Below are 15,943 nucleotides of genomic sequence, written 5' to 3' on the forward strand. Positions count from 1 at the left end.
ACCACCTTTTAATTACAAATATTTTCTGGAATTCTCCCCTGAAGAGTTGCTTTTGCTCTTAAATAATCCTAAGTATAGTTCTCACGATTCCCTATTTCATGATGAATTTATGGGGAAACCTGACAGAGCTGCTAGATTTCCATTAGACTGGCATATTCCATACACTTAGGTTTTCTTTCACTCTAACCTCTCCTTCGGAAATATGTTTTGCAGTGTTGTATTGGTCATTCTCAGAAATTCCTAATTTACCTTACATATGACTTATGTTCAAATGTTAACTGGAACTGATGTAGGCCAGTATTTTGTCTGTCACTTACATTGTGTTCTTTATATCCATAGCTTCTGTGCCATGTGTTGAAAGGATATATTCATTAAGGAGAAAATTCTATCATTCTGAACGATTTTGGATGTTACTTTAAATATTTTGCCAGGTGAAAGCAAGAGAATTTTAATCACAGTTAAAGTCAAGGCTATAAATGATTACACTATACTAGATGGGGAAACACATCAAATGCAAAGCTAGATATGCAAAGTAGAGTTTTATAGGGGAAACCTAATTCAGAATTTGTTGATACTCTGCACATGGGTTGCAGTTTGCTTTTTATGCTGATTTTGGAGCAAGTAAGTGTTTATACTGCTAGTCATATAATGTGACATTTTATTAAGACCAGTTGAAATGCTTTTTAATTGGTTTGATAATTACATTGCATTATAATACTTAAAGACATATAATTTGGCAAATGAATGCTTCTTGAGACATAATTGCCCAGAAAAAAATGTGCGCCTTTTTTTTTTTTTTTAGATGAATCCCTAGTATGGACTCATTGATTAAAAACTGGCCAAAGAAACTGAATGTTAATTGAATTATATTTAAAGATTTTAAAAAGCTGACTACATGCCCATCTGATTGGCTTAGAAAAATACATTAAAAAGTGTCTGAATACTCATCTGCCTATCTAAAAGTCTGGCTTCATGTTAAAAGCAGGAATTTTTTATATTGAGGTTTAATAGATGTACAACATTATCTTAGTTTCAGGTGTAGATCAAGATGATTTGATTGTTTCTATTGCAAAATGATCACCACAGTAAGTTTAGTTAACATCCGTCACCATGCCTGGTTTGCAGAATTTTTTCTTATGATGAGAACTTTTAAGATCTACTCTCTTAGCAACTTTCCATATGTAATAGAGTGTTATTAACTACAGTCTCAATGCTGTATGTTATATCCCATGACATATTTATTGCATAACTGGAAGTTTGTACCTTTTGACCCCCTTCACCTGTTTTGCCCACCCTCCCACCTCTGGCAGCCACCAATCTGTTCTCTGTATTTATGAGGGTGTTTTTTGTTTCTGGTTTGTTTGTTTGTTTGTTTTTATTCCACATATAAATGAGATCACATGGCATTTGTCATTCTCTGTCTAACTTATTTCATGCAGCGTAATACCTTCTAGGTCTGCCTTTCTTCACTTAGCAATGCCTTCAAGGACACATAAGCTGTTTCCATATCTTGGCTATTGTAAATAATGCTGCAGTGAACATAGGGGTGCAGATATTTTTCCAGGTGGCTTCATTTTCTTTGGGTAAATACTGAGAAGTGGAATTGCTGGATCATAATGTAATTTTATTTTTAATTTTTTGAGGAATCACCATACTGTTTTCCATAGTGGCTGCACCAATTTACATTCCCATCAACAGTGCACAAGGGTTTCTTTTTCTCCGCATCCTTGCCAAAACTTGTTATTTCTTGTCTTTTTGTTGATAGCCATTCTAACAGGTGTGACATAATATCTCATTGTGGTTTTGATTTGCATTTCCCTGATGATGAATGATGTTGAGCATCTTTTCGTGTACCTCTTGGCCATCTGTATGTTTTCTTTAGAAAAATGTCTATTCAGTCTTCTGCCCATTTTTTAATTGGATTGTTGGGGGGTTTTCCTATTAAGTTGTATGAGTTCTTTATGTATTTTGGATATTAACCCCTTATCAGGTATGTGATTTACAAATATTTTCTCCTGTTCAGTAGGTTGTCTTTTCATTTTGTTGATGGTTTCCTTTGCTTTGAAGAAGTTTTTTAGTTTGATGTGGTCCTACTTGTTTCTTTTTGGTTTTGGTGTCAAATCCAAAAATTCATTGCCAAGACCCAGGTTAAGGAGCTCATACCTGTTTTCTTCTAGGAGTTTTATGGGTTCAGGTTTTACGTTCAAGTCTTTAATCTATTTTGAGTTAATTTTTGTGTATGGTATAAGATAGCACTCCAATTTCATCTTTTGCATGTGGCTGTCCAGTTTTCCCAATGCCATTTATTGAAGAGACTGTCCTTCCGCCATTGCATATTCTTGGCTCTTTTGTTGGAATTTATTTGACCATATAAGTTTGGGTTTATTTCTGGGTTCTCTGTTCTGTTCCATTGACCTATGTGTCCAGTTTTATGCCAGTACCATACTGTTTTGATTACTATACCTTTGTAACATAGTTTGAAATCAAGGGAGGGTGTTGCCTCCAGCTCTGTTCTTCTTTTTCAAAATTGTTTTGGCTATTTGGGGTCTTTTGTGGTTCCATACAAATTTTCAGAACTTTTTGTTCTATTTCTGTGGAAAAAAATGCTACTGGGATTTTGATACGGACTGCATTGAATCTGCAGATTGCTTTGGGTAGTATGGATATTTTAACAATATTAGTTCTTCCAGTCCATGAGCATGGAATATCTTTCCATTTATTTGTGTCTTCTTCAGTTTCTTTCATCAGTATCTTACAGGTTTCAGTGTGCAGATCTTTCACCTTCTTAGTTAAATTTATTCCTAGGTATTTTATTGTTTATAATGCAATTGTAAATAGGATTGTTACCTTAATTTTTCTTTCTGATAGCTTGTTATTAGTGTAGGGAAACAAAACAAATTTTTTTGTATATTGATTTTATATCCTGCAAATTTACTGAATTCATTTATTAGTTCTAACAGGTTTTGGTCTAGTCTTCAGAGTTTTGTATATCTAGTATCATGTCATCTGCAAATAGTGACAGTTTTACTTCTTCCTTTCCAATCCGAATGCCTTTTATTTCTTTTTCTTGCCTAATTGCTCTGGCTAAGACTTTATACTATGCTGGATAAAAGTGGCAAAAGTGGACATTCTTGTCTTGTTCCTGATCTCAGAGGGAAAACTTTCAGCTTTCCATCATTAGGTATGATGTAGCTGTGGGCTAGTCATATATGGCCTTTATTATGTTGAGGTACATTTCCTCTATACCCATTTTGTTGAGAACTTTGATCATAAATGGATGTTGAATTTTGTCAAATGCTTTCCTACATCTACTGTGATGATCATATGATTTTTATCCTTCATTTTGTTAAAGTGGCCTATCATATTGATTGATTGATTGATGCTGAATCATCCTTATATCCCTAGAACAAATCCCACTTGATTGTGGTGTATGATCCTTTTAATGTATTGTTGAATTTGGTTTACTGATATTTTGTTGAGCATGTTTGTACTTATGTTCATCAGGGATATTGGCCTGTGATTTTCTTTTATTGCAGTGTCCTTGTCTGGTTTTGGTATCAGGGTAATGCTGGCCTCGTAAAATGAATTTGGAAGTGTTCCGATCTCCTCTGTGTTTTGGAAGAGTTTGAGAAGGATTGGTATTAATTCTTCTTTGAATGCTAGGTGAAAGCAGTAAAATTTTATTAGTGATGAAAGCAGTTACTTTCTGGTAGTCCTTAAAATTACTTAACATAAAAGTTTAAGTGATTTTTTTTAGAAATTCTTTACCGAGTAGCATAGTATTAAATTATTTGTATTCTTTTTGATTTTTAGGTAATCCTGAGCAGTCCTAAGAGAGGAAATGAAAAAAAGAATAAAAACATTTTTAGCATAACCAGATGTGAATTCCCCATATTGGTCTGGCATGGAGAACTGATTATGAAGTAACATGATACTTTGAATTTATCCATTTTTGGTATCTTTGCAGAAAAGATTTAACCTGGCAGGCTTGACTGCTGATCTTTAGGAAGGCATGCTTACAAAGTTGGCCCTTGGCTGGCATCTGGGATCTTTGATTTGGGAAGGTTCCCAACCCCATAACTGATAAGAGTAGTTCACCATGCCTAGACTGTTGATGTAAGCAGTATGGTTTATGCTGAACACCTGCTTTCATTCTGGAAGTCTGGAATTTTGGTATGTGCCAAGCAGAGACTGCCTACACGACCAGTTCCCAGCAAAAATCTTGAGTAATGAGTCTCTCAAAAACTTCCCTGATTGGCAGCATTTCACGTGTTGCTAGGGGTATTAAGCAAATCCCATGTGACTCCATTGGGAGTAGAAACTTGGCCTTAGTTTCCCCTTGGACTTTGGCTGATTTTGCCTTGTATCCTTTTGCTTTAATAAATCATAGCTGAATATCACTAAATATTGGGACCTGTGGGTCCTCCTAGTGAATCATCAAACCTGGGGGTGGGCTGGGGACCCTCAACACGGTACTCTATTGGTAGTAATTCAGAGGACGTCTGAGGACCATGTGTTGCCGGCGGATAATAGGGCTCAGCCTCACAACACTTAGAGAAGCAATGTTGGTGGTAGGACTCAAACATTTTTTCCTGGTACAGTCTGTAAAACACTATCTTCAGGCCATCCAAAGAATTGTAGGTTAGGTGCTCACTACCTCTTTTTAAAATTTAAAGGTTAGTTCTTTAATTTAGTTTCTTTCTTTCCTTAAAGAAACTTTCTCTTAATCCCCCAATGATTAGCACTGTGCCCAGTTTAATAAATGTTGAATTTAATTGAAGAGGCCTCCAGCAGAATGTGAAGGCTTTGATCTTTCCCAGCCCTGTCCCAACTTTGCCTCACTGCGGTGTCTCCACCCACACGCCCTGTTCCCTAACACACACCCTGTGAACTGTGCCAGGGCTATTCTAGAACTCCAAATATTGATGTCTGCCTAGTTCCTTTTTGCAAAACAAGAAGAAATTTCGTCATTAGGATTTTGTGTGTGGCTATTCACCCATTGGATAACTGATGTATAGATTGACCACATTTAGTAATAGTGATTTTCAGTATTTATTATATGACAGAGTCTGAATCTAAACTCAAAATGATGTGTAATAATGGCCTGAATAAATGGAAAAGCAGAGTATACATATGCCAGATGAATTGACCATGCTGTCTGAAAAAAGTTCAAAATAAGAAAAAGTATTCTGCAGCTTTGGTTCCATCGGTCTGGTCCACTTTTTACATGTGCCCAACAAATTGTAAATTAATGTTCCCTTCCCTTTGAAGGGGTTGCCATACCAGTTGTGATATTAACACTACAGCTAGCTGCCATTTAAACACGTAGAGCAGATTCTGCCATCAAGTCTTAGGATGCTCTAGGCTCACGGTTACCGGAAGCCACAAGTTCATATGAGCTCACGATGGGATGAACAACTGCTGTTGTTAAGTCTGTATCAGATAGGGAAAAGATCAGGAGGAATTGTGCAGATAACTCAAGGCAAGAACCCACACTTTCTTAACCTCTCTTGGCATCCATTTTTGGACTATCATGAACTAACTGCCAAGTTTCTGCATTTCTGAAGCTCTAGAAGTTATTTTAAAATACAAGGTATTTATATATGAGAACACTAAAATGTACCTATTTACTTGCAGTGAAACTGTAACTTCTTGCCTAGTCTTCTGAAAAAATTTATATTGTATATCTAGCAAACGCATGGTTTAAAATGTAATAATTAGGGGCGCCTGGGTGGCTCAGTCAGTTAAGCGTCTATCTTCAGCTTAGGTCATGATCCCGGAGTCCTGGGATCGAGCTCTGAGTCAGCTCCCTGCTTGGCGGGGAGTCTGCCTCTCCTTCTGCCCCTCACCCCGCTTGTGCTTAATCATCCTCGCTCTCTCTCTCTCTCAAATAAATAAATAAAATCTTAAAAAAAAAAATGTAATAATTAACCAGCAGCAAGAGTGAAAATTTTCTCTCAGAAACATCTATTAAGATTCAAAGAACTTGGGGCACCTGGGTGGCTCAGTTGTTAAGTGTCTGCCTTTGGCTCAGGTCATGATCCCAGGGTCCTGGGATCGAGCCCCACATCAGGCTCCCCGCTCCGCGGGAAGCCTGCTTCTCCCTCTCCCACTCCCCCTGCTTGTGTTCCCTCTCTCGCCGTGCCTCTCTCTGTCAAATAAATAAATAAAATCTTTAAAAAAAAAAAATTCAAAGATCTTAATAGATGCTCTTTTCTTTTTTTTTAGAGAGAGAGCACGAGCAGGGAGGAGCAGAGGGAGAGGGAGAGAGAGAGAATCTTAAGCAGGCTCCATGCCTAGCACAAAGCCCAATGTGGGGCTTGATCTCATGATCCTGAGATCACGATCTGAGCCAAAATCAAGAGTTGGGACGCTAACTAAATGAGCCACCCAGGTGCCCCTTAGTAGTTGCTTTTTGAGACCAAGACAATAGCAAGGACTAGAGAAACTACCCAAGGATTTTCTCACTTGGGTGTGGGTGGCAATTAAGCTCTAGATTTAATCTAACATGTAGAATGTCTAGCTACTTAGGAAACAGCATGGGAATCCCTTAGAGCAGACTTCTTCAAAGAATATTGTGTTAGACCAGCATGGTCCTCAAAGATGGTCCTCAAAGCATGGGAAGTGGACCAGCATTGGTCTGGACACATTAGTCATTGGTCTACAAGTAGATCATTGTAGAAATTGAAAGTATTTACAAACTTCTGTAGTAACTTGACATAGCATGGCATGCAAATATGTGATAATTTTTCTAGTAAATCATTGTACTGTATTTTACAAAAGTAATGGTCTGTGATAGATTGGACTTCCTCCACCCACCCCCAAATGGCCCTTCACCACAAATAGCTTAGGAACATTTGTTAAAAAATGCAGTTTCCTAGACCCCAGCATAAACCAGTGGAACCCAAATCTATGGAAATGGGGACAAGTCCCAGGAATGGACATTTAGCAAGCTGCCCGGATCATTCTTTTTCGTGCCAAAGTTTGAGAACTGCTTTAGGAGGAAGGCCAATAACATGGCTAATACATTTCTGAAGTATAAGGTTAACTTCTGAAAGCCATCCAGTCTAAGGACCAGAGGTGCAAGGTGACAGCTCCTACACGTTTGACTTCAGCCCTCAGGGAGGAGGTTGTGTCCTGGGCTCACAACACAGCCCAGCTAACAGAGACCTGTGGTTTCTACGTACAGTTCCATTGCTAGTCTTTGAGATGCCTTTGTGCAAGACACCCTTGAAGCCTCTTCAACTGAAAGTTGTTTTTATTAATTGTATTAATGGAAAGCGTCTAAGTATGCGAGGGGTGTCTAGGATCCTTTGATGTGGTTCCTCCGCACAACACACCATGCCCCGGGGAGGGAGGGCTGCCTGCTGCAGGGCAATACCGTACAGGACCTTGTTCCACAGCTCCTGCTTAGAAAACCCTGACGCCCTCCTCAGCTCCATAGACACGGGCCCTGTGACGCTCATCGAGAAAGAACACACACATCAGAGGGGTTCTTGTTTGTTGCAAGTGTAAAGTAACCGGGATCAAAGGGGCAATTTTAATGCTCCCTGGGCACATGGCTTTCTCATTCACCATGTCAATCAGTAGATGATTTTATGAGGAGGAGGGAAAAAATATTTCTAGAGCAGTAATTGCTCATCAGAAGGAGAGAGACTTCTTTATCGCCTGTGCTGCATGTTTAGGTGTTGATACCCACTCTCCTCGGTGACTTCAGGAGTGAGGTGCTGGTCCTTGGCTCTCCCTGAATCGCTGTCACCTTCGGTCATCCCAAGGAAGGGGCCTCAACCCAGCAGTAGGTCAGCCAGTGAAGAGGAGGAGGAAATAGATTGTGGGAGGAAAAGGAAAGGAACAGACCGGTAACTTGAAGTTTTGACAGAGCTCTTGAGGACAGTTTTGCTTCTTAGAATTTGAACTGAAGCACCTCCTTCTCTCTGTTAGGAATGTGTTTTATTTTCAGCCACAATACTGTGTCCTGGCTCTCAAGTCACACCTTTTAAGGCTTCTAAACAGGCTGCCATTGTCACCTGTGGACCAGCACCCCTTCTCCTGCTTCTCTCCCTTCCTTTGTCTGCCAGGCAGCCTAGGAGGTTCAGGCTCACCTCCTTGAGCAACTCCTCTGGATCCCCAGGCAAAATTCAGCCCCTTCGCTCTTCTCTCCCGGTGGCCCTTATGCATGAGTTTCTCGGTTGTGAGGATTTTCATGGTTGATTAATTAGAAATATGATTGTCCTCTGCAGATAGATGTTGCCATTTAACAGGATCTAACTGTTGTGACTATGTTTTTTCATAAGAAAGGATCCTTCTTTCATAAAAGGGATAAGCATATATATTTTTTTAAGTTTAAAGGATATCAACAAAGATATTGGTGGTGCTGGGGAGAAAGAAAGCCATTTAGCCCTTCTAGATCAAGAACTAGATTTGCTCAGTGAGGATAAGGTTTGATGGGTCTCTATTTGAAACATTAAAAAAGAAAAAGAAAGAAAGAAAGAAAGAAGAAAGAAAAAGAAAGAGAAGGAAGGAAAGAAAGTTAGTTAAAGCAACTTTAATACTGACAGTTCCAGGGAGATAAATAATTTTGATAATATGAATCTTAACATCTGCGTCCCCAATCCCATCTCTTACTTTTCAAACAACTGTCTTATAATCAGTTATAATCAAGCAACTATTTTATAGTCAGTTTTTTCTAACCTGTTTCTTTGGAAACTGCTCTCGCAAATGAGAACAGGACCTGTGTGTGGACACTGACGCATGGTAGTCCAATTTGGGGAATTCGGACCTGTCACTCACTAGACTGCCGTCTCGTTAAGTTCAGTACCTCTGTGTCCTCCTCTCTCGCTGCCCCGCCCACGATAATCAACCGGACCTGTGAATGTGTGCCACATCTCCGTAGGCCCCCGCACCCCATGAACCGCAGACAGGCCACCTGCTGGAGGTTCTAACACTGCAAACGTATAAGTAACAGGAAACGAGTGCAGAGCAAGTGTGCATCCTGCAGTCACTCCCACCACCACGCTCCAAAACATCCTCGCTCCCGCTTGGAGTTGTTCAGCGGCTTCTAATTTTCTCCCCGCCGCAGGAATCCTCATCATGATGTCCCTGTGCAGCGAAGTGCACGTGTACGAATACATCCCGTCCGTCCGGCAGACGGAGCTGTGCCACTACCACGAGCTGTACTACGACGCGGCGTGCACGCTCGGCGCCTACCACCCGCTGCTCTACGAGAAGCTGCTGGTGCAGCGGCTGAACACCGGCGCCCTGGGCGACCTGCACCGCAAGGGCAAGGTGGTCCTGCCCGGGCTCCGGGCCGTGCGCTGCCCCGCGCCCAACCCCGCCGGGCCGCCCTCCTGAAGACGGGCTCTTGAGAAGCGATGTGCAATAAGGTACTACTGTTGTACTCTGAGTCACAGGAGAATACTTGAAGGTCTCTTTTAGGCAATGTAGTCTTCAGCCTTTAGACTGTAACGTAGCGGTGGCCACGAGAATTCTTCTTTTTCTAAGCCATTGAGTATTTATTACTGCTTTGAATACAGAAATGGAATTTAAAAGGAAAAAATGCTCAAGAAAGATGCAAAAAAAAATGCTAAAAGGGGGGGGGGCAAACGAATCACAAATGGGTATTGTACCTCCAGAAATGTTAAGCTTTTCTTATGCCGTGGGCATCCCTGATGAGGGTTGGTTTGGGCTACAGGTTTCCGTGATGGACCTGACGTTATGAAGTGGTTTAGACACCCTTGTTGAGGTACAGTGTCTGCAGCACCTGCTGTGTTACTTGTACATTCATTCGTTATTAAAGATCCTAGCGTTTATGACAAGCATCTGAATTATCACTCAGATGTGTTTATTTTAACAGCAAAATCCCCCATATATGTTGAGAGATGCGCATGTTTGCAAACTGTTGCATTCCCCCACTCTGTTTCCCATTGCCCACCGAAGCTTTGCTCTTTGTGTATCAGGACAGATTTCTAAAACCAGAAAGCATCCATCTCGAGCAGTCCAAGAAAAAGCCAACCCTGGGATAGCACTACAGAGGAGACACTTTGTTTTCCTGCAGTATTTTCTTGCTCTGGCAAGTAAATACAGAATCACCCAGCTGCAGGGTGGCCCGGGGCCAGAATGTTCCCAGCTCCAGATTTCCTGCATTGTACCTCCTCAGCTGCCAGTCCTCCCCACAGCCCTTACACTGTTACACCCACGGACACTTGTGACCCCCTCCCCCGGGGGAGGGCTCTTTCCTTCCGATCTAGAAGGAGGGAACGCAGTCTAGAAGGAGGGAATGCAGAGCCTTCACTCTGTGCTTCTAGGGGTCCACACCTGTCTCTCTTGTGGAGATTTCTTTCAGGTCAATATCAGCTGCTGGAACCCCAGCAATGATGGACTGGATTTTCACTAATTCTCTCTGCAGACAGATATTGAGGAACCCTGTCCCTGTTTTCACAGATATATTTTATGTCGGCCACATACAAGCCATATAATTAAATAAAATTGTGTGAAAACGTTGCTCTTTAACAACAAGGAAAATACCTATATGCTTAAGAGGCAAAGCCAGCTAGAAGGGAGGAAGTTATCACCCCAATACGTTAGCTATATTCAGATCTGTTTTGTTCTGTTTTTAATCTCAACTTTTATCACTGATGCATTGAAAAACATTTTTTTTTGCTATGAATGTAGTGAAACAAACATTTTGGAATACATTAATTGAACATGCTCTCTCTCTATGTAACCTAAACACAGCAGTACAGGTAAGACTTTTTAAATTAAATGTGTTCTCCCTTGCAAGTGCATGAATGTCAGGAGAGTTTAGTGGGAAAGTTTTTTTGTTCCAGGATTGGTTTTTTCCTGAGTGCTCTCAAAACTACTTTCTTGAGCAAGAATGGTTTACAGAAATTGACAGCTTCTGTTTGGTGAGTCTAACTCCCCAGAAATCGTGTTGGGTAATAGGCATCTCCTGTGGCTTATTATAATAGTGAAGTAGAGGAGTAATAAAAAAGTTTCAATCATGACAGCATCCACTAGAAGCCCATTTTGAGAGCTTTCTTTCCAGATCTATGAGAAGAAATGAATAATTTTGTCCTACACATTAGCTTATCTGTGAGCTGACATAGTCAAGCCACTTTTTTCTCTGGTTTCCTGAAAGACCTTAGTCTTGTCCCCACGTGTAGTGAGTAAGGAGTTCAGATCATGAGGTCAGTCTGAGCACGGTGAGCAGTCCTTCCATGGCCTTGGTTCTCCCTGGACCTTCCAGCTCTGCCTTCAAATGTCCATGACACTGAAGTTCCTTTGACAGTCTTCCTGGGGGATTTCCTTCTGACCTTATTACCCAGGACATTCCCCTTTGGTGACATAAGAGCTTGGTGAGAGGAAAATTCATTGGGGGTCAATATAAATATTCAAGTTCAAAAGCCCCAGAAAACACTTCAAACACTTCAAAGATTTTTAAATAGCATTTTGTTGTAACGCATGTACTTTTAAAAGGTCCTTTCAGTCTCACTGATGTTATAAGAAAGACTGAAGAGCATAAAGGAAATCTAATTAATGTTTTTTAATTTATTATGGCCTTAAAGACTCTTGGGAATCAGGATCTGTTAAACATTCAGAAAATGTGGTACACATTAATATAGCGTGGCTGGGCATTCTTCTATTTGAAAGTTTAAATTGTTTAGCCTCCCAAAAATCTCAGGCTATTGTAGTTAACATGATGACTGCATCTAGTATTAGCTAAATTGGTCCTAAGTGGCAGTATTTTGCCAGACATTGATTAAGTCCTTCTAGGCAACATTTACTGAAGTGCTGTAAACACACAGCTCTTCCATGGAGTAGTGGACAATAAATGCTATCCTAGTACATTTCTCCCAGGCTCTGTCCCTCCCAAAACGCTCCATCCCCTTCTGGAGGGGACGCTGATACAGTTTTTAAGGTGCAACCTGAAGCCATTAGGTGTCTCAAGATAATTTCACTCCATCTTTTGTGGTGGTTGCTGTTATCACAAAGAAACAAATGTTGACCAAGAATGACAACTCACTTTTATCTAGGTTCTTGCTAACTAGTTCCCCAGTCCCTCTACCAGCTATGAGGGTGGGGTTTAACAGGTGTCTGATGCTCACTGTCCGCAGGGAATACCCGTGCTGGCCCCGTGTACCTGACCTTCCCCACTAAGTCCTTACAGGGCTGCTTTTATCCAGAACTGTGTGCATAGGCCAAGAGACGATCAATTAAAATTTGCATATATGTATCATGCAACATCAAGGGCGTGTATTAAGCCACGTGAGGGACTTTGGTGTATGTTTCAATTACTGGGTCTTTCCTTTCTGCCTGGACGCAGAGTTCTGGGAGCCCTGCTTCAGTCACAGCCCTTCGCGTGTCTCGTGCCCTCGTTCTCTAAGCCAGACATTTAATCAATCCTGAACTCACCAGTAATCATCTGTCATTGTAGCTGTAGCATCTGGACAAAGCGATGCTGAAATAATCATTAGCATTTTCAAAATTGGGAAATAAAAGTAACTGTTTAAAGCTACCACGGGGTTGCTCCATTACATGTTTATGAGCCAGTTCATTCTGGTGGAACAGATTAATACCTTATGTGGTTGGCTGACCCTTCCGGGCAGGAGCACTTACAACCAGCGAATTAATTAGGTCCTGTTTGGCTGCATTAAGTGGGATCAGTCTCATGTGAGTAATGGCATATGATGGAAGCATTTTCTATGCACAAATGACATGATGAAAGTTCTCTCTCCAGCCTCTCTTAGAAATCAACACACAGTGCGTGTTTGAGGCTGGTAGGCAAAGTGACCTGGTCCCATTTCTGCTTAGCTATGGGAAGAGACAGAGAAAGGGAGGAGGAAATTATCGAGAAATCCATGACAGGCCAAATAGTCTCTATATTCTGTCATGTTGTCTGATTCGACTTCCCACTTTCTGATATTGGAGCTCTTACTCAGTTATTACGGCCAATGAAGGCAGCTGCATTTAGAGATCAATTGCTTAGGTAAAATGTGCCTGAGTTCAAACTCATTTTTTTGTACTCTGGACATTTCCATTGTGAAAATATCCTGCATGTCCTTGTCACTTGGGCATTATTTACCCAATTGGTAAATGAAAGGTATCTCTCTGTGAATTCAAGGATAAAATATAAGTTCTGATTCTTGTTTTATTAAATGAATGAAGCCTTTTAGTAAGAAATAATAATCCAGCATAGTCCTCTACAAGCTTGGAATGATAGAATTTAAAGAATTAAAGACACTGCTCTAGTTCTTTCTTTTGTTATGAAAGTGTGCATGTAGATATAGTTATATAATTGTATATATACGTATCTACACACATGGTTGGTTTTATATTGTCTTTTTTCATCAAACTTTATTCCTGAAGACTTTACAGTAAATTTTATTTTAATTATGCAAATGCCAATTTTTTAATAGAAGAAAGCAAATGTTAGATGTCCTATTAAAAAAAAATTCCGTCTTCCCACACACTGGTATTCTACACACCCTGGGTGTGTATAAAATATGGCAGAAATATTTAAAAGGCACCGTGCAGGTAGAACCATTACCTGAACATGATATCATAGCTTCATTGGAAGCCTAATGGAACGCTGAACGTTGACGAAAAGGTTATTTATTATAGCTCATGGCTTTTACGAGGTTAGGGGGAAAAACTGAATATTGGTTCTGTGGAAAACAGTCTTCTTACCAGGTAGGTTTCAAACAAATTAACTGCACTGGTAATGCTAAAAACCTAACATTTATGATACCACACATCCTGTTTTATGCTCGCTAAAATACTTACGAAATTTTTCCGGTGGGAACCAGTGAACTTTTTTAACAGCTTTGGGAATTTTTTTGTATGGTAATTTTTAAACTGCAATGTGTACTCTTCAAATTAATTAAGGCCTGAGGTTTTTCCAGGAGTCACATTTTAAAAAGTGTTTGTATACATTTTAACACCTTTGATATTTTCTATTTTGGTTTTGTATATTTTTATGTATACACAGTGTACAGACTTTTTTCTTGTAAATAAAACATGTTTTCATTTGTCTAGAAGTTTCTCTGTTTTCATTTGTAAAAGTTGCAGATACAAATGAGCGAGTGGCAGGAAAACAATCCATCCTAGGAGAACATGGCACAAAGCCGAAAGCTAATTAGGAAGTTGTAAATGAAGTAGCAGCAGCAGGCCCTCGAACTGTGAGTATGGACACGGCCTGGGCCTGAGACCAGAGGCAGCCTCAGTCTTCTTCACCCAAGGACTCATTGCCAAAGATCAAGATCCACAGTGGCAAAAACAAGCAGGAAAAGCATATTTGGGCTACCATATCCCTATGTTGAGTTAGTAGCCCAGCATTTCGGTTAATTTATTGCCTTGGGAGACTCATCCCCAGCTTGACAGGGCTTCAGGTCTTAGAAAACACCCGTAAGTTATTAGAGGAAGGCCTAGGGACGGTGAGATCGCCTTACCCTGCTACAGTGTCAGATCAGCCCTGGGATCTTCATGCTTGCGTGTGAAGGGAAAATCGGTTCATTAGGTTCCTCGAAAGAAATTCCCAGTCGTTTGTGCCTTCTGGGTACAGTGCAAAGGAAGCCTTGAAGGGAGGCGCTCGGGGTGTTTGATGTGAGGACTGCTGTGAGCAGCTGGGGATTTCGGGAGACATAAATCACGCCGGACAGCTGGGCTGTATCCGAGAGTCCTCCCACAACCTTTGGGTTCCTGCCCTTTTTCTTTCCCCACAAGATGACTGCCTGCTTCCAGATGATTAAAACGCAGGCCTGGCTCCGAGGGCCCTGATTAGAAGGCTGTTCCCCCTGCAACACTGAGAGAGCAGCAGGGGAAGAGATGCCTCCCCGGGGGGCTGGGTGGCGGCCTCTCGGGCCTGCATGCTCCTGGCAGGACTGCCGGGGAAGACCAGGAATTACTTCTGTGCCAGGTAGCAGGCACAGAGATAAAGGAAGAACAGGGGGAAGGAGATGGGGAGGAAGGTCAGGGTAGAGAAAGGGAGAGGGAGGGAAATCTAAGTGCCAGGGATCTTCAACACCATTTGCATAGCAAAGCATCCATTCAGAAACAAAACTGCCTCCTGGCTAAAGGCTCAAAGGGTTAAGGGAGCCCTACTACTGAAATGTTGTGTTCAAGAAAGCCTGGAGCACAGAACCCTGCGGGAGGAAGATCCTCCTGCACTCAACCTCTGCTGGCCCCTCTGGGAGCAGGGATTGGCAAAATGTGGCCCACAGCCTATTTTTGTAAATAAAGTTTTATTGGCACACAGCCATGCTCCCTTGTTTACGTCTTGTCTATGCTGCCACATATAAAGAGACCTTATAGTCCGCCTGCCAAGCCTAAAACATGAATTATCTGACCCTTTACAGAAAAGGTTTGCCCACCTCCCATTATAAATACAGTGGTCCCAGCTTTAACTGTGGTTTTGCTTTCCATGATTCAGTTACCCAAAGTCAGCCACCGTCCGGAACCAGATGATCCTCCTTCTGACCTACCACCAGGAGGTCAAGAGTAACTCTATGTCCCAGTGCCTACATCGTTCCCCTCATTTCATCTTGGCCCATAGGTATTTTATCACCCCATGTCATCACAAGAAGAAGGGTGAGTAGAGCACAATCATATACTTAGACCACATTCATATAACTTTTATTGCTGTATATTGTTATAATTGTTCTATTTGATTATTCGTTATTGTTAATCTCTTACTGTGCCTAATTTATAAATTAAGCTTTATCATAGATATGTATAAAAAATGTAGTATTTATAGGGGTGTGTACTATCTTTGGTTCCAGGCATCCACTGGGGTCTTGGAATATATCCCCTGGGGATCAGGGGGACCACTGCACAATTTACCAAGAACTATTTAGGCAAGCCTTGTGGTAGATGGTTGTATTTAGGCCTCACAAAATCACCTTCTAAGGTAGATATCTTATTAGCCCCAGAAAGTTGGGACTCAGGT

At 41.1% G+C, this 15,943-nt stretch overlaps 1 protein-coding gene across 6 annotated transcripts in view; it reads left to right on the top strand.

The window, feature by feature from the left end:
* The window catches only part of ST6GAL2 (ST6 beta-galactoside alpha-2,6-sialyltransferase 2), an 83,569-nt gene extending 69,524 nt beyond the window's left edge, over nt 1–14,045 (top strand). For 5 of the 6 annotated variants that reach the window (XM_036116868.2, XM_078056706.1, XM_036116864.2 and 2 more), the window contains one exon: nt 9,080–14,045. In XM_036116868.2, coding sequence (XP_035972761.2) covers nt 9,080–9,351 — 272 coding nt within the window. In that variant the 3' untranslated portion in view covers nt 9,352–14,045. Of the gene's footprint in view, nt 1–3,813; nt 4,397–9,079 lie in introns of those variants that run through there. The other variant, XM_036116873.2, reaches the window with a different exon arrangement.
* The last annotated feature ends 1,898 nt before the right edge of the window (nt 14,046–15,943 follow it).

The sequence above is a fragment of the Halichoerus grypus genome, chromosome 10, assembly GCF_964656455.1.
Source record: "Halichoerus grypus chromosome 10, mHalGry1.hap1.1, whole genome shotgun sequence".
Classification (NCBI taxonomy): Eukaryota; Metazoa; Chordata; class Mammalia; order Carnivora; family Phocidae; genus Halichoerus; species Halichoerus grypus.